This window comes from Bactrocera dorsalis, chromosome 6 (assembly GCF_023373825.1).
Source record: "Bactrocera dorsalis isolate Fly_Bdor chromosome 6, ASM2337382v1, whole genome shotgun sequence".
Classification (NCBI taxonomy): domain Eukaryota; kingdom Metazoa; phylum Arthropoda; class Insecta; order Diptera; family Tephritidae; genus Bactrocera; species Bactrocera dorsalis.
The window spans coordinates 20968064-20995526 of NC_064308.1; the positions used below are offsets into that span (position 1 = coordinate 20968064).

Genomic DNA, 27463 nt, shown 5'->3' on the forward strand with positions numbered 1-27463 from the left:
CACAGTGCACATCTCGCCTGCTTTTGTAATTTTTGCGGCGGTTCGTCTGCAGAAACTTCCTTTGTGATTCCTAGAATATCCCGAATACTGCTGGCTAGTTCTCTAGGTAAAATTGTTTGCAAACGGCGTTCGATATGCGGTCTGGCTAGCTGTAACGCCACCTTTTTTAAGTAGTCACTACGCATCTTTGCTGCTGAAATATTTGGATGATTGGTGTCAAAATACAGAACCATTGAGTTTATACCAGCTTGGTCAATCATGGCATAAAAGTAACCAAGAGGCCAATCACATAGAGCAACATGGGGTGACTGATCACCCCAGCAGAACTTTTTATTGCTATTATTGCAAAATTACGACTTACCGCGACAAGTGCATGCAAGCGACTGATTGTTCTCACTCTAATTGAGGAATAGATCAAGCGACAGAAACATACAACAAAGGAAACAAGAAATATTTACAGTTATCTACAACCGTTGGGTGACCCGTCACCCCTGTTGTCGTTTGAAGGTTAAATATGTTCGTTTTCAATTAAGAGATTCTGTGACTGTCACAGAATTGCAAAATTACAATTTTAGAGACTTGTAACTTATCATAGTACAGAATCGCTCGATTGAACGGCAAAAATCTCAAATCTTTACGTTGTGTTTAAATTTTAACCTTGTGGACTCTTCACTGGATTGCGTGGTTTATAATTAATTTATAGCTTATACTTTTCATATTTATAGTAACTTTCTGTTTGTTCGTCTGTGTTTGCATATGCAAGCGATAACTTGAATAAAAAGTAAGATATTTTGATGAAGCTTAATCCTTTGCATCCAAAGGCCTGCCACGTTCCCAAAATCCTGTTCATCGAAAAATTACTATATCTCATAATCAAGACGTAAGTTAAGATACAAAAATGTTGCAATTCCCTCGACAGCCGGTTCTATGTTACCGGAATTGACCCGAATTTTATCGGGCCAAGGGCTATTTTCCGGCGATCAAACCCTGTTTGGATCGGTGACTTTTAGATTGAGTTTGTCATCACTGGAGCAACTCCTTGTAGTAGGGTAACTCCGCATCCTCCCGACTTGTGCTGGCATTGTGTCCAACCTAGGCCCTGAGAAATTCTTCATGCAGCGGATGGACCCATTTTGTAGTTGTTGTTTTATCGGATACCTAGTCTCCGTGGGGTGATGGTTTAACTCCGATTACGCCATTCACTGGAAGGGAGTCGAAAGGTGTTTATGGCTCCACTGTGAATGGCGATCAGTGCTTGTAGGAAGTTTGTTGTGTCCGAAGTATGGTCGGCGGACTGTCTAATGTCGTTGACGTAATTGAGGAATGCCTACTTGATGTTCCTAGGAAGCGGTTCTGCTCAAAGCAGGTGACTGCAGGGGTAATTTTTGTGAAAGCATCCTAGCAAGAAGAAGTTCATTATGCTCATTAACAGCGAGCATACGGGCCTTACTATGTAGGTGTTCGATGGGAGACATCAAAAGACATCCTGTCGTAGTCCGATGTGCAGTGTTCTGACAAGTCTGCATCCAGGCGACCATATTGGTGCGGCGTGGTTGGGGACCGACCGGCCGATTACTTTGTAAGTTGCCAAAAACGTTTCTTTGTCCTTTCCCTATATGCTGTCGGCTAGCGACGATTTTGACTTTGACGATAATCGTGGTCGTATGAGGAGTGAAGGAGCAGAGACTATCAAAAGTTACACCTTAATCTAAGGATTATTCACAGTCGGAATTTTGACACCATCGACAGCAATATTAAGGTCAAGTCTAATCCTTCATCCAGTTTGTAAATATGGTCGCTGTGGATTAGGTGGGAGAAGTGTTAAGTTCCGTACAGAGAGCAAGCGAGAAATGTCGGAGAGATACCCTTTTACCTTTGAACACATGCCATCGATTCCATTGCCCGACGTTAATTTCGAGCAATCATCAGCGTACGAGGTTGTGGAAGGTCCTTCTGGTGGCTGTGAGAGTTTCGAGATATAGAAGTTAAACAATAGCGTGAAGAGGACTCCACCCTTCTGAACCCCTTCTTTAATTCTTCTCAGGTAGTTCATCTTCAGTCCTGGAGGAAGCGTAGTTTTTTCAATATCCTGCAGTAGCGTTGTGTGACTCACTGTGTCATACTCTTTTGACCAGTCCAACGCCACAACGACGTTTGCCAACGGTTACTTCCGTAGGGATGGGTAGAGCGGTGAAGGTGTTCTCAGTAAATTTTGTGAAGCGGACTCAGTCAGCTTTGTTAAAGTTGCCCAAGGAAATAAAATCGGGAGGTTTATCGATCGAGATAATTATTGTTATGAGAGTGTTAGCATAAATCGCTAGGTTATACTATTTATCAGAACACCGCTAGCAATGGCAATATCGGGCGAGCTATTACAGGTACCCTACTCCACGGTAGCATTACTCCAAATTATTGTGTAGTCGAAAAAGTCTTTTCGTATTTTGTCAGTAGATATCGCTGCAGTCGTATGTCACCGGTAACACTGGTCAAATCAAATTGTGTCATACTATATAGTGTTACGACTGTATCAGTTCGTGTAGCACAACACTGGTTCGCTTGCTTCCGTACTGGAAATTTCGAAATTTCGATTCACACTCTAGCGGAAAAATGGCAAAAAGTGGTCAACCAAAATGGTACATCTTTGGTTATTTATTTATTAGTATAAATATAAAAAAAAATGTTTAAGTTTGATTAGAAACACGACAAGGCTTCTCTACTACCCAATATTTCAGGAATGTTTCCGGCCGCTAAAATAACAACATACCGTATACATCGGTCAATATACACGATACCTTAGCTAAATTAAGTGAACGTATTATATAGGATATAGTATAATTTAATGACGTAGTGTATTATTCGGTTCACGAATTACATCATCATATTACATATAATCTTTCCTTATTTTTCTTCTTCTTCTTTACTGCAACAACAGCGCGCCAGTCGTTTCTTCTCTCCGCTACGTGCCGCCAATTGGATATTCCAAGCGAAGCCAGGTCCTTCTCCACTTGGTCCTTCCAACCGAGTTGAGGTCTTCCTCTTCCTCTGCTTCCCGTGACAGGTACTGCGTCGAATACTTTCAGAGCTGGAGTGTTTTCATCCATCCGGACAACATGACCTAGCCAGCGTAGCCGCTGTCTTTTAATTCGCTGAACTACGTCAATGTCGTCGTATATTTCGTACAGCTCATCGTTCCATCGAATGCGATATTCGCCGTGGCCAACGCGCGACTCATCGGTTGTTGTCATCGTCCAAGCCTCTGCACCATATAGCAGGACGGGAATTATGAGCGACTGATAGAGTTTGGCTTTTGTTCGTCGAGAGAGGACTTTACTTCTCAACTCAGTCCGAAGTAGCACCTGTTGGCAAGAGTTATCCTGCGTGGGATTTCTAGGCTGACATTGTTGATGGTGTTTACGCTAATTCCAAGATAGACGAAATTATCTACAACTTCAAAGTTATGACTGTCAACAGTCACGTGAGTGCCAAGTCGCGAGTGCGACGACTGTTTGTTTGATGACAGGAGATTGTTCGTCTTGTCCTCGTTCACTGCCAGACCCATTTGTTTTGCTTCCTTGCCCATTTAGGAGAAAGCAGAACTAACGGCGCGTGTGTTGAGGCCGATGATATCAATATCATCGGCATACGCCAGCAGTTGTACACTCTTATAGAAGATGGTACCTTCTCTGTTGAGTTCTGCAGCTCTAACTATTTTCTCCAGAAGCAGGTTGAAAAAGTCGCACGATAGGGAATCACCTTGTCTGAAACCTCGTTTGGTATCGAACTGCTCGGAGAGGTCCTTCCCGATCCTGACGGTGCTTTTCGTGTTGCTCAACGTCAGTTTACACAGCCGTATTAGATTTGCGGGGATACCAAATTCAGACATCGCGGCATAAAGGCAGCTCCTTTTCGTGCTGTCGAAAGCAGCTTTGAAATCAACGAAGAGGTGGTGTGTGTCGATTCTCCTTTCACGAGTCTTTTCCAAAATTTGGCGCATGGTGAATATCTGGTCGGTTATAATTTTCCAGGTCCAAAGCCACACTAATAAGGTCTAAGGCTTTAATCTTTCACACAATACGCTCGATAGAACCTTATACGCGATGTTGAGGAGGCTTATCCCACGGTAGTTGGCGCAGATTGTTGGGTCTCCCTTTTTGTGGATTGGGCGAATCACACATAAATTCCAATCGTTGGGCATGCTTTCAGCCGACCATATTTTACAAAGAAGCTGATGCATGCTCCTTTTCAGTTCTTCGCCGCATTGTTTGAATAGCTCGGCCGGCAATCCATCGGCCCCCGCTGCTTTGTTGTTCTTCAGACGGGTAATTGCTATTCGAACTTCTTCATGGTCGGGCAATGGAACGTCTGCTCAATCGTCATCGATTGGGGAATCGGGTTTGCATTATCTTGGCGTTATATGTTCACCGCCAATCAGAAGGCACGAGAAGTGTTCCCTTCATAATTTAAGTATGCTCTGGACATCGGTCACTATATCACCTTTGGGGGTTCTACAAGAGTATGCTCCGGTCTTGAAACCTTCTGTAAGTCGCCGCATTTTTTCGTAGAAATTTCGGCCAGCTTATCAAGCTGTTCGTACTCACGCATTTCGACCTCTTTCTTCTTCTGTCTGCAAATGCGTCTCGCTTCCCTCTTCAACTCTCGGTATCTATCCCATCCCGCACGTGTTGCGGTCAGTCGTAACGTTGCGTGGTAAGCAGCCCGTTTTCTCTCCGCTGCGACACGGCACTCCTCGTCGTACCAGCTGTTCTTTTGCGTTTTCCAAAAGCCAATGTTTTCGGTTGAAGCTGTACGTAAGGAGTTAGAAATGCCGTCCCACAATTCCCTCCTGGCCACCAGTCCGGGGCAGTATGGAAGCTCAACTGGTAGTAGTTTCGGCTACGAAGTCTGACCGGAGACTTAATTCTGGTACCACGGGGAGCAGGAGCCCTTGGAGGTAACTCCAACCTGCTCATGCGGACTGGCCCCTCGGGGAGTATCGTGGTGGTTGTGGTTGAAACCCAAATCGCGGGAAGAACTGACTTTGTCAGTTGAATGTGGAGTTGCATTGCAACCGGGTGCCGGACCCAAAGCACGGCAGAGGTTTTAGATGGGCCTCGAACCCTACCAAGGTGGTTAGTGTGTCCATTCCACACTGCCAATTGGTACTGAAAATGCTTAGCATTCTCAGGGCGCTGATCAACGCATTGATTTGATCCGCTGTGCTTTTGAGCGCCGTGGAGTAAGGTTGTCGTCAACAGGTACCCACGTAAAATACACCCAACGTTGTCCCACAATTCCCTTATACCGAGTTGTTGACGAGTGCTCTCAGAGAGCAGGAGTGCAAGCCGAGTAGAAAATCGTTCGGCTGTCTGATGCGATTACAGCTTTTCGACGTCGAACCTTCCTTGTGTTTGTTGGCGTGCGTTTTTTGCTGCAACAATATAGTGGTCCGAGTCAATGTTAGGACCTCGCAGCGCACGCACATCTAAAACACTGGAGACGTGTCTTCCGTCTACCACAACATGATCGATCTGGTTGGTGGTTTTTCGATCCGGAGACAGCTTGATGTATCTTCTTATGCTGGAATCTAGTACTACAGATAACCATATTTCGGGCCCCGGCGAAGGCGATCAGCTTCAACCCATTTGGAGATGTTTGCTCGTGGAGGCTGAACTTACCGACCGTAGTGCCAAAGATACCTTCTTTGCCCACCCTGGCGTTGAAGTCGCCAAGCACGATTTTGACATCGTGGCGGGGGCAACTCTCATAAGTGCGCTCCAAGCACTCATAAAAGGCATCTTTGGTCACATCGTCCTTCTGTTCCGTCGGGGCGTGGGCGCAAATCAGCGATATGTTGAAGAACCTCGCTTTGATGCGGATTGTGGTATGACGTTCATTCTCTGGTGTGAATGATAGTACTCGGCGTCGGAGTCTCTCTCCCACCACGAATCCAACACCAAACTTGCGCTCGTTTATATGGCCACTGTAGTAAATGTCACAAGGACCTACTTGTCTCTGTCCTTGTCCCGTCCATCGCATTTCTTGGACGGCGGTGATGTCAGCCTTTATTTTCAAGAGGACATCAACCAGCTGGGCAGCGGCACCTTCCCAATTAAGGGACCGGACATTGCAGGTGCATGCCCTAAAGTCATAGTCCTTAATTCGTTTGCCATGGTCGTCATCAAAATGGGGGTCACTCATCCGAGGTTTGTTGTTTCTTTTCATTGGTAAGATTTTTTGCGTGGCGGGTCCCAAACAACCCTTCGGAGGGGACCCTTCGGAGGGGATGTTTCGCCTTCTCACTTTAGCTCGCCTTCAAACGGATGTTCTTAGACTACCCAGAGGATACTTGGTCAAAGACAGGAAGTCGTGAGCTGCTTGAGTCATATATAAAAGAATCGTTTCTTGCCACTCCCAAGTGAATGTCGATCAGAGAACTTTCCTCACTTGCGTGAACTTCTACACATGACTTCATCCTCCCTTCCTTATTCAGAAGACTTTATTTTTATACTCTTGTTTCATTTAATTTTTTTCAAGATAACTAAGATAAGAGTTGAACTGTTATGAAATATTGTAAGTCTGGCATCACTATACTCCTTATTCGTTTTGTACTGTTCTTATGTATATTATATTCAATAAAGTCAGTCGTCATCTTACATTGAAACTGCGTCCACGTAGCTCTGTTCAACAGGTTATGGGCCTATTGTTCAACAAGTTATTTGAATATTGCTAAAAGTAAATTTATTTAAAATTAATTTATTTAACCGAAAATGGCGGCAGGTGCTCTTAGTTTTCCTTTTGAAAAACTTCGCGGACGTGAAAATTTCGATTTTTGGAAGCGGAATGCAAAATCGTATTTGGTCCTAAAAAGTTGCTGGAAAATAACGGAGAACGATTTATCCGAAAATTCAACGGAAAAAGATCGTGGCAGCAATGAACGGGCACTGGCGGAGATTACGCTCATGGTGGAGCCGTGTAATTTTTCGCATATTGCAAACGCAGTGACTGCAAAGGATGCTTGGGATTCGTTAATTGCTGCGTATGAATACAGTGGTTTAACTCGCAAGGTTAAAGAAGCTGGTGCAGTTAAAGCTGGAACGGTTTCAATCCGTACAGGATTATGTGAACGAAATGGTCATGACGTCAATTAAGTTGTAAAATGCAGGTTTGGAAGTAGGTGATGAGCTTGTGGCATCATTATTGCTTGCTGGGTTGCCTAATGAGTAAACACTCGTTATGGCTGTAGAGAATTCGAAAGCGAAATGGTGGACCCGTGTAATTTTTCGCATATTGCAAACGCAGTGACTGCAAAGCGTGCTTGGGATTCGTTAATTGCTGCGTATGAAGACAGTGGTTTAACTCGCAAGGTAGAGCATTTAAAGAAGCTGGTGCAGTTAAAGCTGGAACAGTTTCAATCCGTGCAGGATTATGTGAACGAAATGGTCAGGACGTCAATCAAGTTACAAAATGCAGGTCTGGACGTAGGTGATGAGCTGGTGGCATCATTATTGCTTGCTGGGTTGCCTAATGAGTATTAAGAACTCGTTATGGCTGTGGAGAATTCGAAAGCGAAATTAACTGTCGATAGCGTTAAAAGTTTGTTGTTGCAAGATGCCAAATTTGACTGTAGCAAAGATTATACTGACAACGCTTTGAACGCTTTGTATTCGAAGAATTTCAAACAGAAAACGACAAAAGTTCTAATCGGAAAAAGTTTCGTTTTCAAGTGTGGTCAGGAAGGCCATATGCGTAAAGAGTGTCGCAAGTCTCCGAAATCAAAGAAAGTAAATGAGAATGAAGGTAAAAGCAGCACGGCAATGTTTTCAAATTCGCTGTTAGCGAATTCGTGTCTGCATTCTCAGAGCGGCGAAAATGTATGGTACGTTGACTCCGGCGCAACGTCACATATGACAAACGATCTGAAGTTACTTTCGAATTTGAGAGCAGCAGAGCATAATGAAGTAATTTTAGCTAACAGAGAGCAAGTTCCTGTTAACAGCGTAGGCGAAGTCAGCCTGGTTTTAAATGTAAACAGTCAAAAAGTCAAAACGAATATTCGAAATGTCGAATATGTTCCCAGTCTGTGGCATCGAAGGTTAGGACACATTTCAAAAACAGCATGAAGCAGGTGCAGAATTCAAGGCTTGGAGTTAGTTACAACGATGCAAGTGAAAAAGAATGCATTGTATGTTGTAAGAATAGGCAAACTAGAATAACAACTAAATCAGCTGGTAGTCGTGCTAAAAATTGTTTGGACGTTATACATACATTCGGATGTGCTTGGTCCAATTAGCACAAAATCGCTCAGCGGTGCAAGATTTTTGTTGGTGTTTGTTGATGATTTTTCAAGAAAGGTATTCGCTATACCGATTGTATCTTAAAAGCGAAGTAGAAACGCAATGTGATCGTAAAATAAAAGTGCTGAGAAAAGATAATGGCACGGAATATTGTAATTCTCAATTTATAAAATTTTTGCGTGAATGTGGTATTGTTCACCTAAAGACAGCTCCATATACGCCCGAGCAAAACGGGGTGGCTGAGCGGATGAATCGTACGTTAATTGAACGTGTGAGATGCATGTTGCTGGATTCTGGCCTAGGAAACATATTTTGGGCAGAAGCTGCAAATACAGCAGCGTACTAAGTAAATCGTATTCCTTGTAGAGGTAATCGTCGTAGTCCAGAAGAAATATGGTCTGGTGTGAAACCAAATTTGAAACACTGACGCATATTTGATTGTACAGCGATGGTTCATATACCAAAGCAAAAACGTTTAAAGTTAGATGCAAAAGCAGAAGAGTGTATTTTTGTTGGTTATTGCATAGAGTCGAAAGCATTTAGGCTTTACCGAAAATCTGACTATAAGTTTATAGTAAGCCGTGATGTAAAATTTTTAGAAAATACAAGTAATAAATCCAAGCGCGCAGAGCCAAATCTAATAGTTGATATAATTAACGAAAACGAAGTTAACGACATTAACAATTCAGGGGAGCTGAATGAGAGCGAATTGTGTGATGTCAGTATATCTTCCGAAAGTGAATACGATTACTCCTGATGATAGCGAGGTAGCTGATCAGTGTGGCAAAAAGTATTCAGTTCGTCGATCGGAGCGTATTGCTAGCAAGGCCAAGAAGAGTTTGTTGTTAAGCGTGGTATCTGACGCTAATGATCCTGTGAATCTTGAAGAGGCCTTGAATAGTCCAGAGGCAGATGTCTGGAAACGTGCAATGAAAGAGGAGATAGCTCCTCACAAGGAAAACAAAACTTGGGTGCTCACGAAATTGTCTAAAGGTAAAAAAGCAATAAATTCGAAGTGGGGTTTTAAAACGAAGCGCAATGCTGAAGGTGCGCTGGTTCATTATAAAGCAAGGCTCGTGGTTAAAGGTTGCACACAGAAACAAGGCGAAGTTTATAGGAGAGAAGTTACCAAATAAGTCATTGCAGCTGGAATATATTTCAACAAGCTAAATGTTAGCAGATGGTTTAACAAAGGCTTTACCTGCAGTTAAGAATGAATTTATTAATGTTAAATTAGACTTAAAGTAAAGTCATGTATCATTTAACATAGTTTTTGATTTAACTAATATATTATTACACTGCTCTGTTTATACAAATACCTCCACGTGCTTGGAATCACGTGACCCATTTTGTGGCTGGTGTTCTTTGAAAAAACGATGTACTGTACGATCTACATACATGTCAAAAGGATACTTCGGCTCGTTGGCTCTCTTTAGGAAGTGGTCAACAATGTATCGATTTCGAGACTGTTGTTCCGGACAAAATTCCGATATCAGAGCGAACAGAAGTGCAGTTAATTATACGTACTTTGCCAGAACCACTAAATGCTAAATCGTTAATCGTAAATCGTTGCGTTTTTGGAAATTCTACTCCCATCGACGCTGATGTTATTGAAAATGGATTAGCTTGTATGACTCCACTATTAGAGGAAAGGCCTAATATACTTCCAAATATGGACCATGTTCTTGTTCCACTGGCTGTTCGAAGTTCTGAAACAAATAAAGACATTGTATCACGTTCATTTTCATTTTTTGATTGTTCGCGGTAACACCTGTCAGAACTGCGTTCGGAGTATTTGGGGTTTGGGGTGCATTTATGATACGAGTAATAGGTGTGTACATCGAATGGAGCAATGCAGGAATATAGAGAACGTAATTGTTAATGAAAAACTCTGCCCCCACTTAAAATTCATCCGCCAACCGATATTACTACCTGTACAAGTGCCAAAGGAAATACGACTAGAAATTGAAAACCTACCGAAGCCAAAAAGTGCTCATTCAGGATTTCTTTGCACAGTTCAAATAGAAACATCACAAATGCTTTTACCAGCGCGAATTGAATCTAATAATATTGTAGTATGCGAAAACGTACATGTACATTTATTATTTCTACGAAACAAATACACGTGAATATGACGCCAAAGTAGATATTACATGGAATCGCCAACATTATGTCGATACGGCAATGATAATTTTATACAAATGTATTGGGCTCACATCGGGAGCATGCCGATTGCAGTTTATGTGTTACAAAAGACCCAAAATATCAATGTGTGTGGTGTGGTAATTCATGTGTCTACAACGAAACTTGTTCCACTGATATATTAGAACAGTCAGTGGTAATGTACGGCTCGCCGTATTCGTTAGTTCGTGCTCATGATTGTCCTCGTCCCCGCATTGACATGATTAAACCATTATCAGGACCGATTGAAGGCGGAACTTTAATTACTATTAAAGGTAGCAATCTTGGTATACGAGAAGAAGATGTTCGAGAAAAAATATCGATTCCCAAGGTTCCATGTGAATTGGTTACTTATGAAATTTCTGTAAAAATTGAATGTCGTACTGGCCCTGTTGCGCATGAGCTCTCTGCTCCTACAAAAGCTGCAAACGAAGCTGGCTATACAGACTCTAGTGTCCAGTTTCACTACAAGAATATACAACTTAATGGACTGCAACCAACACTAGGACCTAGGTCAGGAGGTACTCAAATTTCCCTTATGGGGAAGTATCTCAATACCGGTTCTTGTATACGGGCTTTTCTAGATGAATATGAACGCCATATAAATGTTACTCAAGCATCCTCCTCCCGCTTAACTTGCATTACTTCCGAAGCTACTCAACCGGAACCGATACGAACTTTACATTTAGTCATAGATGGTGCTAATCGTACATACACCTGCAATAATCCATTATTTCCACACACTCGTCAGCAAGAAAGATTGAACAGCCAACAACGTGTTGTATCCGCTGAATTGGATTACAATAACCATTATCTTACACCCACGCCACGAGTATGTTCCATATTTAATTATACACAAGATCCGCGTATAATGCAAATAAAACCCTTCCGAAATTTTATAAGTGGAGGAAGGGTAATGACAATACATGGCATACATCTGAACTCGATACAGAAGCCGGAATTAGAAGTAATGATTGATAGTGACCGTGTAAATAAAAGTGCTTGCACTGTCATAAACTCTAATCAGATGGAATGCCCATCACCAGCAGTTAATTTAAAATTTTTGGAGTACAAAGCTTTTTTGGACCAAATCCCAACAGCGGTCGCTAACCCATCTGTTTCACCGCTTACTAAATATACTTTTGGTACCATTAATAAACGCAGTACACAAGGTAAAGATAGTACATATGTATACACATCGACAAGCAACACTGCTAGTGGTTACTTTCCTGGAACCGGTGCTAGTTCTGATGTTACCGCTTTTGTTAAAATACGAGAAGCACAATTAAGTCTTCAAGTAGGCTTTATTATGGACAATGTGCAGTGGGTACGCGATTTAAACAAATACTTTCAAAGTATACGTAGAATCATGGTTTACGTGCCTGATCCGAAGTATACTCCGTTCCCGGGAGGTACTAAGTTGTATAAGGGCGATACCCTGGTAATAGAAGGCGAACAATTAAACATTGCTGCAGATGAGTATGACGTAAATGTAACAATTGGTACTATGCGGTGTAATATTACAAGCTTAACGCTAAACCAATTAATTTGTATTCCTCCAGAAAATTAGCCAGTTCCAACTGACGAAACTGGAGCGGAGCAGCCAAACTCTTTGCCTTTAATAGTTGTAAAAGTCGGTCGAAATCTACGTTTTGTGATCGGCCATTTAAAGTATGACTTACATAAATCATACACATTTTCTAATGCCCTAGTAGCTATTATTGTAACAGTTATCACCGCATTAGTAGCTTTGTTTGTAGTTCTAATTATCTGTAGAAGAAAATCAACGCAGGCAGAACGTGAATACAAACGAATTCAATTTCAAATGATTACATTGGAAAGCAATGTGCGTTCAGAATGTAAACAAGCATTTGCCGAATTGCGAACCGATTTGACTGATTTGACCGCTGATTTAGAAAGTACTGGCATACCTACGCTGACCATGTCAATTACATAATGAAAGTGTGCTTTCCTGGAGTTTCCGATCACCCAATTTTGGTAGCACCGAAGGTAAATGTAAATATATGTGTATATCTTGGTATAAATTCGATTAAATTTGTGTAGTAGAAATATCACAGATTTTTATTATTGTTTTACTATGACATTATTTTCTGAAAATGCCAAAACTTTTCCATTTTTTCTTCTTGGAGCATGTTTGTACGGAATACAAAAGTTTTCCTTAAACCGCCGGTGCAAACGACTTTGGTTAGGTAGGCAACTCGCCCCCAAAATTTCGTTAATCAAAAAAAAAAAAAAATAAAGCGTTATAACTAATACCTGGTACTGATGAAAAAGGGGGACCTTGTCATGTTTATAAAATTTTTAATTTCACATTTTCTTCTTAATATGCGGTGTAAATAACATATGTTAAATTCTATAATTGTCATACATGAAAACATATTTTCGATATAGCATCATTTTAAATTTTATCAGATTCTTTTATTTCACGATATATGAAACAAGCACCAATAAAAATAGGAATAAAACTTTCCACATATAGTGCTTCCCTAAAAGGGACACAGCTTAGCTATCAATGACAGAACAATTAATGGGATAGTTGCTTCATTTTTTTTATTTATTTTTTGTAGAAAAATGAAATAATCCATATAAATATGCAGTTATGTATTCAGCTTAAATCGTTTATATGGTAAAATTTATTAAAAAATAAAGTCCGTTTTTTACGGCGTCTTCGCTGATTTGGTCCTTCGATCCTTTATAAGTAAACATTTTACCAAAATTTTTAATATGTTTTTACATCAATAAATACATTTCTTATATTTATTTTCACAATTATTTTTTAGCTAAGAATGAATATTCCCCATAGTCCATACGATACAACCATGCTTCAATTCGAACAACTGATCAGCAAAAAGTATTTCGTATTGACATTTATTGAAACACTGGAATCCCAGAAAACGTTCACTATCCGCGACAAGTAAGTAATATAATATTTGAATTGAACAAAAATTTATTTTTTATTCGGGTAGAGTTAATTTTACTTCGCTGTTAATGATCGTTTTGATGAATAAAATGGAATATACCACATAGATTTTGAAGTGTCTATTATTACGTTTAGTAGATAAGTCAGTAATGGGAAAGTATCAGCAGTTAATGTTACGCCGTACTGAAAGTGTTGTCGAAAAAATGCTTACCAATTACATGGCAATTTGTATGTACGACTATTTAAAGGAATATGCTGGTTCAAGTTTGTTCTTATTGTTTAAAGCCATCAAACATCAAATAGAGAAAGGTCTTGTAGATGCTATAACACATGAGGCACGGTACTCGTTATCGGAAGAGCGATTATTACACGAGCAAATCCCACATTCTGTTGTGATGCCACACATAGTGCAGGATGATCTTAATGAAAAAGTCCAGCGCAAAGTACTTGATTGGGATACTATTTCACAAGTAAAATCGAAGGTACTGGATGCCCTTTTAAAAAATACACCATTTTCTTGCCGAGTGAATGAAGTCGATTTAGAATGGCGTCATGGTCGTGGCGGTCACTTAACATTACAAAATGAGGATTTAATCACCAAGACAATAAATGGATGGATACGCCTAAACACTCTGGCCCATTACGGGGTGAAGGAATCTGCAGTTATGTCGCTGATAGCACGTCAAGGGGATGGTTTTAATACACATTACAATAAAAATCAGCAATCGCATCATAATTGTAATAAAACATGACCATGAAGTAATACATATTTAACTAATTAGATATTTTTGCAGTTAATTATTAAAAATACTGCCATTTCCGGTGGCAACGTAACTTCTGCGGCATGTAGCGCAGTTAGCGACCGCATAAACAAGACTATACCTGAAGTTTATTTAACGAGATTGTTGGCGGCTAAAGGGACTGTACACAAATTTATTGATGATTTTCTTGCTGCGATACTAACTGTAAATGAAGAATTAAATCAGTCTGTAAATGGCTATTTGATCTTTTTGACGAAGCCGCACGGAGATACCAAATTGTCGACACAGAAATACTCCAAGCATGGAAATCAGACAGTTTATCGTTGCGGTTTTTGGGTAAATTTCATAAAGAATCCAGACTTTATATTTGATGTAAATAAAACAGCAGCCTTGGACTCTTGCCTAAGTGTAATAGCGCAAACTTTTATGGATGTGTGTTCAACAACTGAGCATCGACCTGGGAAAGATTCTCCTTCTAACAAGTTGTTATTTGCAAAGGTTTGTACCGAATATGCTGCTATGTGATGATTTTATATAATTTTAATATTTTTATGACATTCCGCAGTATCGTAAGGTGGTTAGACAATTTTATCGCGATATCGCTCGTTTGCCTCAAATAAGTGATCAAGAAATTAGTACAGCTATGCAGCAGTTATCAATGCAATAGAGTGATGAGTTTGACACATTAGTGGCGTTAAAAGAGCTTTATGGCTAAATGAGTAGCGACGTCACATCACATTTACATCAGTTCACCACATCGAATCAAAAGCACGCATTCACCTCATCACGCGAGAGAACATTACACATTAACACACACACACGCACATGCACCCAAACACGACGGCATCATCCAGCATTCCAATTAGAACAAAAGGGAAAGAGAAAAGATCTCGCACACCTTTTGTCGATACGACGTCGATCGATAAACATCTCCGTTTTCGCAGCATCTCGGTTCTTTCCGCTAGTTACCCGCCTGTATATATGTATATGTACTTAACGTTTTTTAAAACTTGCTGTTTTCAGTTTATAATTTGATCATTTTATATGTATATCTAACGTATTTAACGTTTTTAAACTATCTTATTTTGTAATAATTCAGTTCAGTTAAACACATTTTGTTACAACAATTTTGAAGTGAAATTCGCATAAAATACAAGTTTTGTAACGATCTTTCGGAATTTAGTGTATTTTTCTTTTAACAAAAGGTGTGAGTGGCCTGCAAGGTGAGTTCTTGTGCATTAGGGCGGGTCGATTTAAAAATCGCTCATTGCTCTGTGAAAATCTAGGGATCAAAATAAGAAACTTTGCCGAAGGAACCATACCTCAAAAACGAATTTTGATGTCCCCCAATTTGGGTCGAACTTTTGGGTAGGGGCAAATTTTGAAAAATCCCACTTTGACCCATTTAGAGTGCTCCAATTGAGTCCAAATGTATGACCGACCCCCACTAACTTTGGACGGCCGATCCACCCATGCCAGTGGCACACCCCCTGGAACTCCCCTGGGGGGTTCCTCATACAATCATTTCAAAAACTCACCATTTTTTGTCTTTACATGAAAAAATCAGCTAAATGGCTATGTTTTTTCTTTATTTTTATTTATTTATTTATAATAATATCTATTTTTTCTCTTAAGAAATTTATTTAGTCGGAACATATGTAAATGAAAAAATTAATTTAAGTGAGTTATAGAAAAGAAACTAAAAAAAATTATTGTTTGAAGCCTTTTTTACTTTCAAGTCTGGGCAATTTCGCACGGCTCTCTAATGTCGTCGCCATAACAGCCTCTACATTTTCCGGTATAACCCGTTTGGAAACGCTAGCTAGCAATTGAACATGTCGTTCCGTTCCTTGTATGTGTGATGGAATTTTTGGATCATTAAACGGTGGATCATCTTGATTTAAACATTCTTTCAATGTATCATACGGAATGCTTCGCATGAATGGTGGTTCAAATACGATATTTATATCATTCAAATTGATCATTTCCGTATAACTTGTGCAATTAAAGTTTATATCTGGTTTTTTATACACTCTAAGTTCCATTGGCTCGTCAACATCGGTTCGATAGCGCAGAATTTTCTTGATGGCACAGTCGCGCTTTTCTTTCCTATCATCAAACAACATTGATAACAAGATATTTTCCGAATGCGCATAATATGAATTATCTTTAATTACTTGATTGACAATTTTGCGTTACCGAGGTTCTAGAAATCGTGACCAACCAATGAACTTGAAAAATAATGCACTGCCGTACACGACAGAGCTGTAATACTTGATATTGAAGTACATTGGCACATAACATTTAATTATAAATTCAACCAGAATTCTTAAATTTGCATCTGGATTTTCCGTTGTCACATATAATCGCAATAATCTAGCGGCCTTGGTGAGCCACCGAGAATGTACAATTTTCCCTGGTTTGATGTTAGCCAGATCCACCGGAACCACGCCGCTAGAAATTGCATGGGCCATGTCTTATAAGTACTTCGAATCGGTGGAAAATTCTTTTTTTTTTCTGGAGCAGGGGTCATATTTTGCAACTCAATTTTCTGGAAGCCGTCCACCACCTAAAAATATATAATAATAAAATAATTTAAAATGGTTGACAATTATAATAAATGAGTGATGGCAATAACTTACCGGAAGAGTTTCACAAGTTTCGATTGGACGGCTCAGTTTTCCGGTTGCCGATCTTGGTCCAGTGCTGGTTGATTTATCCAAAGCTTCAAACAAATGCCGAAACGGAAGTTCGTTGAAGTGTAGAAGACAAACAAACCAATGCAATGGTCTTTTTAACAGCAATTCGAATCGTCGTATAATTCCACCGTGTGGGCCAGTGTTTGTTGGCTCACCGTCAGTGCATATTCCAATTAATGTATCCAGTGATATATTTTTATCGTTGAAAAAACCATTTAATTTGGTTGTTTTGTATTCAGCGGTTTCATGTTCCAGTCTTACGTAACCAATCAATTCAGAATTGGGTTCTCTCAAAATAACAAGATGAGGTTCTTTTACCATCCTAGTATGATACTTCTCATGAATCGTTAAAGTATCATCTTTTCTGCCATCGAATGAAAACGCTAACAAATTGGTATCATCTAACCGTTTGCGAAGCACTTCTTGTCTGCATTTCTCTTTTTCTCTGCGAACTTTCGATTTATCCATGATGAGAGGTTTCCCATGCTTATCTTTAATTTTAAAATCTTGCAAAAGAGCGGTTCCCAATGCTGATGCTACTCTGTCAGGCACACCAAATCTGTCACATACCAAGGCAAAGTTACGTTTGTATTGTCTAATGACAAAAAAGCTGTTCATGATTTAAGAAAGAGGTATTGTTTTGCTCCAAATTTAACGTGTGAGGCGAAAGCTCTGTGCAAAGTGAGTGCCTCGCAATAAACAACGAATTGCTGATTGTACTCGGGACTCATTTCGTCTCTTTCGAACTTAGCAACTGTCTTTTCAACGACTGATTTCCGTGGTGCAGAGCCCTAATTCAACAGTATTTTCTCCCAAAAAGCAATGCTTTATTAACACACGAAATATTTATGATCCAAGTTAAACTTCTTATACGAGTTCGGAAAAGGTTGCGTTAAATGCAAGTTGCGCAACCTTGTCTGCGAAGATGTTCGAGCAGCAAGCGAAGCGGTGACAATCGGCGATCGTTTGTTCGTTTCTTTCGGCACAGCTCGGCTTTTCTACCAACAACACAATGTTGCCATGCTTATGCTGTTGTTGTTTTTGTAGAACAATGTTTCAATTTTTGGTTGGTGACATATTCACATGTGTGCGCATATGTATGTTTGTATGCTTGTGCATTATTGAAGTTATACTTATTTTTCTTTCGTTTGTCTTGTTTGCAAATTCTCAAGTATTTTGTGTAACTTTTCGTTGAAATACTCTGCGTTGGCCGTTGAAAAATTAAGGCTATACTTTACAGGATCATTTCTGTAGTTAGTCTTCATTTACATTTTTTGGAAATCGACCCGCGATGACGAGGTATATCGTTTTATCTGACATCATGAGGTTTATGAACTTCATTTCTAATTTTGTCTTGTGGCGTATTAGAAATGATGTTTCTTTGTAAATCGCTCACTTACAACGGATAAAATGACTTCTGAGTGGTGATTTTAATGAATAAATTCCAAGGTTTTACATAAAAAAAAGCTGCGTGGAGTCCCTACGCGCGGAAGAAATTATACTACTTTGTGATATTCAGAAATGCGTATCATTTTGTATGAAAGAAAACTAGAAAACTTAAATTTATATTTTATAAATTTATTATGCCCATAAAATGAAGAATAAAGCAAAGTCTAAATGAAGGAATTTTGACTAGGAAAGTAGTTCTGCCTCTTCGTTGCGCAAGAGAATATGCAGCGTAATCATCTCTCTTTCGTTCTTCGCCAATTTGGCTGCCATATTGAATTGTGAAGATCAATTTTGTTGGTGACATATTCATATGTGTACGCAGATGTATGTTTGTATGCTTGTGCATTATTTGTTCGGCAATGTATGCAAATATATGTACATATAAGTATATATGCAAGTATGAACATGCAAGTCAATGCGCGCACATGTAATAAGTATATTGATAAGTGATGAAAATCTGATTTCAATTTCTGAACGCGCACATGCGTATACATACACTCATATGAGCATGTGCAGATACACAAGATAGGATAGAAGATGTATGCCTTTTAACATCGTACACTATACAAATAAATATTTTTCTTACTAATAGAAATTAAATTTATCACAGCAATATTATGTATATATATATTATGTATTTAGTAAGAAAAATATTTATTTGTATAGTATACGATGTTAAAAGCAAAAAATTAAAAATTTATTCTGTCGAGATTCGAACCTGTGTTAGCATCTTGACTTTCCAAGCGCTTGCCACCAACACCACCATCGACGTTTAGGTTGCACTGACTTAAGTATGATTTGGTTATGCATGTAAGAAACATATGATGGTTCTAATAATTTTGTTTAAGTATAGAAATATGCTTTTGTAGAACATTTGCTTTCGCAAACATACAGACAAATGTGCAAACGACATAATGTATGTATGTATGATTGTTTCGCATTTTGCTTCTGAATATCACTAAGAAGTATAACTTCTTCCGCGAGTTAATCACAATTGATTCTCTTTTGTATGTACCTTGCAGGTGGGGTGCAATAAGGCCATACGCAATAAAGCCATATTGGTAATAAAGCCATATTATTTTGGTAATAAAGCCATAAATCCTATATGGCTTTGTTTCCAATTGCAATTGGTAATTAAGCCATATGGCTTTATTTCGCTTTCAAATTTGTTTCTTTCTTAGCTTAGGGGTTTCAGTTAATGTTTAGCGTTGCTGGTGAGACAAAAATTACCAGCCCTATTTGATGGACGCCACTTTCAGTATTGTTCCGCAATGTGGATACAAACAACTCCTAATAATTAATATTAGGCAATTAACGCGCATGTAAGTATACAGGAAATAAATATATCTGCATTAGCGCGAAGATGAGGCCAGCGGGGCGCGGCGCCCGGAGTTCTACGCGAAAATAATTTGATACACCCCAGTGTTGGACTGACTAGAGTTATTTTTTTTGAAGCGCGGCCGAAGGCCGCCCACGCAAAAAGGAGTTCTACGCGAAAAGAATTTGATACACCCCAGTGTTGGACCGACTAGAGTTATTTTTTTTGAAGCGCGACCGAAGGCCGCCCACGCAAAAAGGAGTTCTACGCGAAAAGAATTTGATACACCCCAGTGTTGGACCGACTAGAGTTATTTTTTTCGAAGCGCGGCCGAAGGCCGCCCACTCAAAAAGGAGTTCTACGCGAAAAGAATTTGTATATTCGCCTATTACAAGATATGGCTTTATTTCTCATTTGTAAAATTTTTTGTAAGGCTTTATTTCTCTTTCCCATTGGAAATAAAGCCATATGGCTTTATTACCAAAAAATATGGCTTTATTGCCTTATGGCTTTATGGCGTATGGCTTTATTGCACCCCACCTACCTTGCACCGTCAGGGCAAGTTCCTTTATTAATACAAAACTAAGACATACATAAATACATTTTGATAATTTAGCGCTATTTATACTACTTTATGGTATTAGTTTCTATTTGCTGTCTGCTATGTTATTTGAAGATAGACACACAATCTGCAGTCGATTGTTTGTCGTTACAAACAGTCCCGAGAGAATAGCGTGTAGGAGATAACACTTGTTATGTGTGATACCATTTCTATTTCACACCATATATTGGAATTGCTTATCACTATTTGTTTATGCGTGGTTCGACATAAACAAGAGAGGTTTTGGTTTTTTTGAGAAATGAAACGTTCCTTAACTCTCCCCTGTGTTAAGATGAAATGTCCTCATTTCCAGTCATCTGTGCTTGGAGTCGACGAAGTTCGATCTCGTCCTTTTTATCTTCTAAATATACTCGATAGCATTCGCATAATTTTACAGCAGCATAGATTAATAAAGCTAAAGTTATTACAATAAGTATTAGGTACAATATGAACCTTTCTGGTTGTTCTTCAATAGGAATCATGTATTTATACATTTTTTGAATATTTGAAAATGTAAAATCTGAATTGGAGGTTTATATTTTTAGAACTTCTAATTGTTCATTTTGGTGGGCATGAATCACATCTTTAATTTCCTGATCGTGATTGAAATATATCTTATTATCTAAATTAGTACTGTGATTAAATTGTAACAGGTTTGGACCGTTAACACGTTGTCCGTTCCACAGATGTTCTCCATCAATAATTTTATTTCCGTGATCTAACACAATAAGTGGTCTATTATTTTCTTGAATAACATTACATTTTGCCTTATTATTTTCAAGCAATGGGATGGTACAGTTGTCGGGAGACTCCTGTTTACAAATATAATTTTTACATTTGGAAGTTCTTTTGAAATTCGCTTCACATTTTGCAACTTGAGAGTCCAATCGGACTTTACCGTGTTTGTATGGTAAAGGTATTAAGTTATATAATTTACAGCGGTTATTTATTACGGGATATTTGTATATTGTAATTGTAGCATATTTGTACATGCATACATGAATATCAGAATATTCTAAAATATTAATTATGGGTATGTTAAAATCTTCTATGGAGGCAATTTCTTGAATGTCTTTCAGGTTTAGAGTAGCAGAATAAAAGTTTCCTGTTTTAGCAAAATTAATGGTATTCGTGATTGTTTCTAATTCCTTGTAAACTTCTGTAATTATTAATTCTTCAGTAATTGACTTTGGGTCTAGTGTTTCTAGTATTTTTTCAAATTGACTGTTAATCTTCCGTTGTTGATTATTGTTTTCTATCAACTGATTGAGTCCTGTCTTGATCTCTATAAGGTCGTCATGGTCAGGAGTACCGGTGACAAACTTGAGAATAGAACCTAAAATGTTTAATGAGCGTTTGAGTCTACGATTAGAAGGTATAAGCTGTGTCTTAAGTGCCTCTAATTTATTAGTAAGAATTATTTCTTCTTTTTTTCCTGCAACGTATTTGGATTTCATGATATTCTCGTATGGACCTACGATAATTGACAAGTTTGCTACGTGGTACAGAAAAGACGTATTTTCAAATAGGTAGACTGGATCGGTCTCCGTTAAAACATACTTCTTGAATTTAAGATCTGTGATTATATCAGAATGGGATATAACAAATAATAAAAATAGATTAATTAATACCGTCTCGGATCGCATTGTGTGGCTTGTTTGCGGATGTTGTCTTTATGAAAAATTTTCCCTCTCGTTGTAAGGATCTGTCCCCGCGATCTTCCTTAACTTTGTGCTGATTATATCTTTTAGCAATTTTATTCCTGCGATCTGTTTTGGAATATATGATATCTCCTGGTTTATAGGTGACTTTTCTTCGTCCTTTGTTGTGGTATAGCAATAGCTTCTCCTGATTGTTCTGAAGGATTTCTTTAATCTCGGGATACTTTTCGCGATTAAAGAAAACTACTTCAGGTTTGAGTCCTGTAGACGAGTGAATTGTAGAATTATATTGTCGGATGGCTTTAAAAAGTTCTTCACCTGGAGTCGTATTATTTTCACTAGCTAAACTCGTACTGATTTCAATCAACGAACTGTGCAACCGTTCTACTTGAGCGTTAGTTGTCGAGTGATTTAATGGTGTGGCAGTATGTTGTATATGTAGCCGAGTATAAACGGCCTTTGCCATGTTGCTGATAAATACATTTTCGTTATCAGTCATTAGATGTTTTGCATTTGGATACACTTGTGTAAGTATTTCTTCAATATGTTCGTCACAGTTTGCTTTAGTATGAATTTTTCGGAGATAGCAATACTTCGAATATTTGTCGGTAGAGCTTATGTAAATACAACTATTCATGTGAAATATGTCCATCTGTATATATTCTCCAGTTTTTGTTGGTATTGGTGTTTTTCCAATAGGTTGTCGGTTTGGTTGTCGTTCGTATTTGTTTGTCAAACAAATTTGACAGGATATCGCTTCTTTCTTGCACATTTCTCTGATGTTAGGCCAAAAGTAGTTAGTTAAGCAATATTTCTTGCACATCGTTTTTTATAATTTCGGTGTGCACGTCTGTGTGTTTTTTCTGCTAATTCTAATTGTTCGTTTTGGTTAGTAATGTCAATTAATAAGTTTGGTGCTATCACAAAGGTACAATTGGGAAAGTGGGAAATAATATCATCCTTAAAGTGGAATATTAACTCTTCATCTATTCTTAGTGCGTTAGTTACATTGGGTTTAGCTACTTGTTGTAGTTTTGTTAAAAGATCTTGCTTATTTTTGTAATAAAACGTGTGACGCGTCCTACCTGGAAAAGTGGTTTGGGAGTCAATTGCCTCTTTTGTGGGATCTAGAATAGGTATTATTTGATTTTTGAATGAGTTCAAAGATTATTTGGTCAGTTGGAGAGCTCTGTGCTGAATGTTGAGAACAATCTATTGTATTGTTGATTTGTTGACGGGAGAGTGCGTCAGCTACTACATTTTGGTGACCAGGTTTGTAGACAAGTTTGGGACTAAATTCCTCAATAAAATTCTTCCACCTTTTTAATTTGGTATTCGGGTTTTTTCCGAAATAGAATGAATGAGTGATTGGTGGTCAGTATAAATGGTTAAATCAGTGATACCGTATAAAAAATTGCGGAGCTTCTGTAGCGCCCACACGATTGCAAGAAGTTTTTTTTCATTTGTGCTGTAATTTTTTTCAGTGTCGGTTAACGTTCGAGAAATAAAAGCAATAGGTTGGCGAAATTGGGAGAAAACTGCTCCAATTGCTTGGTTACTGGCATCGGTAGTTAGTTCAAATGGTTTGGTAAAGTCCGGCTGATAAAGTTCTACCTGTTCTTGCAGAGCATCTTTTATTTTTTTTATGGCAGTAATTGCCGCTTCATCAAGCTTTACTTCTACTCGCGCACTTTGATTTTTTGAAATCATTCCTGAGTCACCTCGTAGGTGTATAGTTAGTGGTTTAGTGATTTGTGCGAAGTTTTTTACAAATTTCCTATAGTAGCTAGCCAAACCTAAAAATGATCTGAGTTCTTTTAAGGTTTTTGGCATTGGATACACTTTTATAGCTTGAATCTTTCTTGGATCAACCGTTACTCTGTTATGTTTAATTATGTGGTCAAGATACTCAACAGAGTCCTGGAAAAAATGCGACTTTTCGTCCGAAATGTTCATATTAGCTTCATGCAGTGCATTGAGTATAGTTCGAATATGTTCTATGTGTTCTTCAGGCGTAGAAGAAAATACTAAAACATCGTCTATATAAACGTAAGCAAATTTACCGATATATTGTCGCAAAATGTCGTCTATGCATCGTTGAAAGATTGAGTGTGCGTTCTTAAGTCCAAACGGCATCCTAACAAACTCATACTTTGCGCCATTCACTGCAAATGCGGTTTTTTCGCGATCGGATTCCTTTATTAAAATTTGATGGAATCCTGATTCTAAATCGATGGTCGAGAAAACTTTAGCTTTACCTAAATTTTGAACTGTCATATTAATATCAGGTATAAGGTAGCGGTCATTTATAGTATGCGCGTTAAGTTTTTGGTAGTCGACCACCATTCTCCGTTTAGGTCTATCATTTCCGTCCAATCCTTTCTTTGGAACAGTCCAAATAGGGGAATTGTACGGACTTTTACTCGGCTGAATTATTCCATTTTCTAAAAGCCTATCTATTTTTTTATTGACGAAGTCATGGTCTGCCACGGGGTAAGGGTATTGTTTTGTCCAAATAGGATCTTCTGTTTGCGTCCTAATTGTAGCTTGGATAGTAGTTGTGAAGGGTAGGGTGTCACTAATATTTTCATTTGCATTCATTATTTCCTTAATTTCCTTATCATACTTGGCATTATCTACAGTATAATTAATGAAAGGTTCCTTTTTTTCCTGCTACTTTCTTCTGGTACTTTAAACTATAATCAAAGAGGTTAATCTCTCCCTTAATTAATCTGAGAACTTGTTCATCTAAGATTATGTCGAATTCTTTTAATTCGCTTATTTCAAAAAAACTAAGTGATGCCCGTACATTGTGATCACTTTTTTTGAATGTATAACCGAATAGCCATGTAGAATTTTTGTTCTAAATGGTTTTATTGATACTGACTTACCTATGTTACAGTTCTTACTAATGTAGTTATTTGTGGATCCAGTGTCCACTAGTAAAGTAACGGGTGTGCCTGTTAGTCCGCATTTCGTCTGGATGCATGGCAACCCGTTTATTCGCCTAAAAAGTACTGCCAGATTCAAAATTTTCCTCGTAGTTAGAGATGTTCACAGATTCTATGTCAGCTTGTTCGGTTTGGTTGATACGCTGTACTTTATTGTGGTTAAAGTTTTGGGATGATACGTTTCTCTCCCTTTTAAATGGATTTTGTTGGTGAGGCGGTCTCTGATAATCTTCCAGCTCGCATATTATCTTCCATTGTTTTTTTTTTTTTGTTGAATCAATGTTAAGGCTTTATGTATTTCGTCGTGGAATTCAGTGAGAGTTTTACTTCCTTGCTTTTTCTTCATCATTATTTCCTTCAGGACATGTAGTGGTCGTTTATCCGAATAGGATAAAGCGGTTGATTATAGCATAGAAATTAAGTTGAGTTCCATTAACTGATAGAACTTTAGAAGCAGCTCCTATTATTTTTGCTCTGATTATGCATACGCAATTGTAATACTCAGGGCTGTATATAAATTCTTTTATATTCTCCATCTGTGTCCACACCTGGGTGCGCCAAGGGTTATATTCGCCCTCTGCTCCGTCAAATGTTGGTAGGCATTTAAAAATTTCTGTGCTTATTTGGCTTGCTTGTGTGATTTTTGGTTTTAGAGCAGGCATAGTTGGTACCGTGGTCATCGAAAACTGTGACTGTGTCCTTAATGCATCGAAGTCGGTTTTTAACGAATTGAGTTGAGTCGTAAGGACATCAATGTGTGCTTTGAGTGCTGCTGCTTCAGTCATCTTAATAGCTTTTGCTTCTAGTTGGAGTATATTTTTGTTGTCGTCAAGGGCCGCTTTCTTGCTGTTTGATCGAGGTGTAAACATGTAATCTTCTTTCTCAGATAACTGTTGTTTCGTTTTTGTTGGATTCGGTGCTGTCCGCTTTTTCAGGATCTGCTTTGAATCGTATGCTACTTTTTCAAGCACTTTGTATCGGAAGTCCTACTTCCTGTGGTATTTTAATAATAATAATTAATTTATCCTTCTTTAGGATCGCGGAGTTCCTGTCTTTTCAAGGATGTCTCCTGGCCTTTTTTGATAGCAAGTAAAAATTTGCTATCCCGGTTGAGCCCCCAGTTAATCACAATTGATTCACTTTTGTATGTACCTTGCACCATCAGGGCAAGTTCCTTTATTAATACAAAACTAAGACTAAATACATTTTGATAATTTAGTGCTATTTATACTACTTTATGGTACTAGTTTCTATTTGCTGTCTGCTATGTTATTTGAAGATAGACACACAATCTACAGTCGATTGTTTGTCGTTACAAACAGTCCCGAGAGAATAGCGTGTAGGAGATAACACTTGTTATGTGTGATACCATTTCTATTTCACACCATATATTGGAATTGCTTATCACTATTTGTTTATGCGTGGTTCGACATAAACAAGAGATGTTTTGGTTTTTTTGAGAAATGAAACGTTCCTTAACTCGCGCGTAGGGACTCCACGCAGCTTTTTTTTTTTTTTGTAAACTAACACAAGTTGCTTCACAAAAATGCTATGTTTCACTAACCAATAGTTATACTAATAGAAATAATATAGATGGTATTAGTTGAGGAGTAGTATTATTTATGTGTCAGCTACAGGAAAGCGTGGACGGGTCCTCTAGTATACATATAATAATCACGTCTTGTTTTTTTGTGACAGTCACATAATAATTTCTGATCGCTATATTTTTTTAATAACTTCTTTAATACTTCTGTAAAACTATTGTATTCTACTAACTTGCATCATTTATAAGTATACGTTTGTCACATCGTAAACATCCCACGTATTCTAATGACCCCGAGAGTTTTTGTTATGTTTGTGTAGAATTAACTTTTTAATCTCAGCATCGTAAACTCACGTCATTCAGGAGTGTTCTGGAATCCAAGAAAGATTTGCTTAGCTCTCAAAATCCAAATTGCAAACCAATTCTGATTTTCAATGGTGTCACAGAATCTGTTTGGATATTCGTGTTTTTGAATATACGCAAAAACAATATTCAAATCAGCTGTTTACTAATGTGACAAATAGTGCGAAACCAACCCTAATAAAATATACAATGAATTCGGCAATTTAAACTTTCCTTTTAGAGGAAGAAAAATATAAAAGGAAAATATTAAGAGATCACAGTAACCCACTTGTTGTCACAGGAGAATCGGAGTGGAATTTAGCTTGTATTTACTGTGTATGTGTTCTTATGGTGTTAAATATCATAGAACCACATATGCAGCTCTCGACGATTCCACACGGCGTTATTTAGCCTTCTACAGTTTGCGAAATGCCACAAAGACTCACAATAGTTTCTGAGTTGAGTGAGCTGATGTTTAGAAAAAGGGCCACATCCTGTTGCTCGGCTCTCAATTTTGTTGTGAGCTAATTTTCATTTAATTTCGCTTTTCTACACAGTTATTCTTGTATTTAAACGAAAACGCCTTTTTTTATGTCCGCGCATTACGCCCGAGCCACAGCACGGAAAGACGTGACAATTTGCACGGGTATCCCTTAGTCCTAGTAAAGGTCCTAACGGCGGCTTTTTTTGTAAAACCATCCTAGATTTCGCAATTTATGTCT

The 27463-nt window shown here is 38.5% G+C and overlaps 1 protein-coding gene and 2 pseudogenes across 1 annotated transcript; 2 read left to right on the plus strand and 1 right to left on the minus strand.

Annotated features, from left to right (window-relative positions):
- LOC125779550 (plexin-B-like) overlaps positions 1–15313 on the plus strand; it is a 28933-nt pseudogene extending 13620 nt beyond the window's left edge.
- Positions 15314–15556: 243 nt separating this feature from the next.
- Positions 15557–18910, minus strand: LOC125779411 (uncharacterized). The gene is made up of 2 exons (XM_049460765.1): positions 16820–18910; positions 15557–16746 (listed from the first exon to the last, which is right to left on the minus strand). The coding sequence occupies exons 1-2, from the start codon at positions 17492–17494 to the stop codon at positions 16534–16536; spliced, it is 888 nt and encodes a 295-aa protein (XP_049316722.1). The 5' UTR covers positions 17495–18910; the 3' UTR covers positions 15557–16533.
- On the plus strand, positions 18100–18302 carry LOC125779896 (small nucleolar RNA U3; annotated as a pseudogene).
- Positions 18911–27463: the final 8553 nt, after the last annotated feature.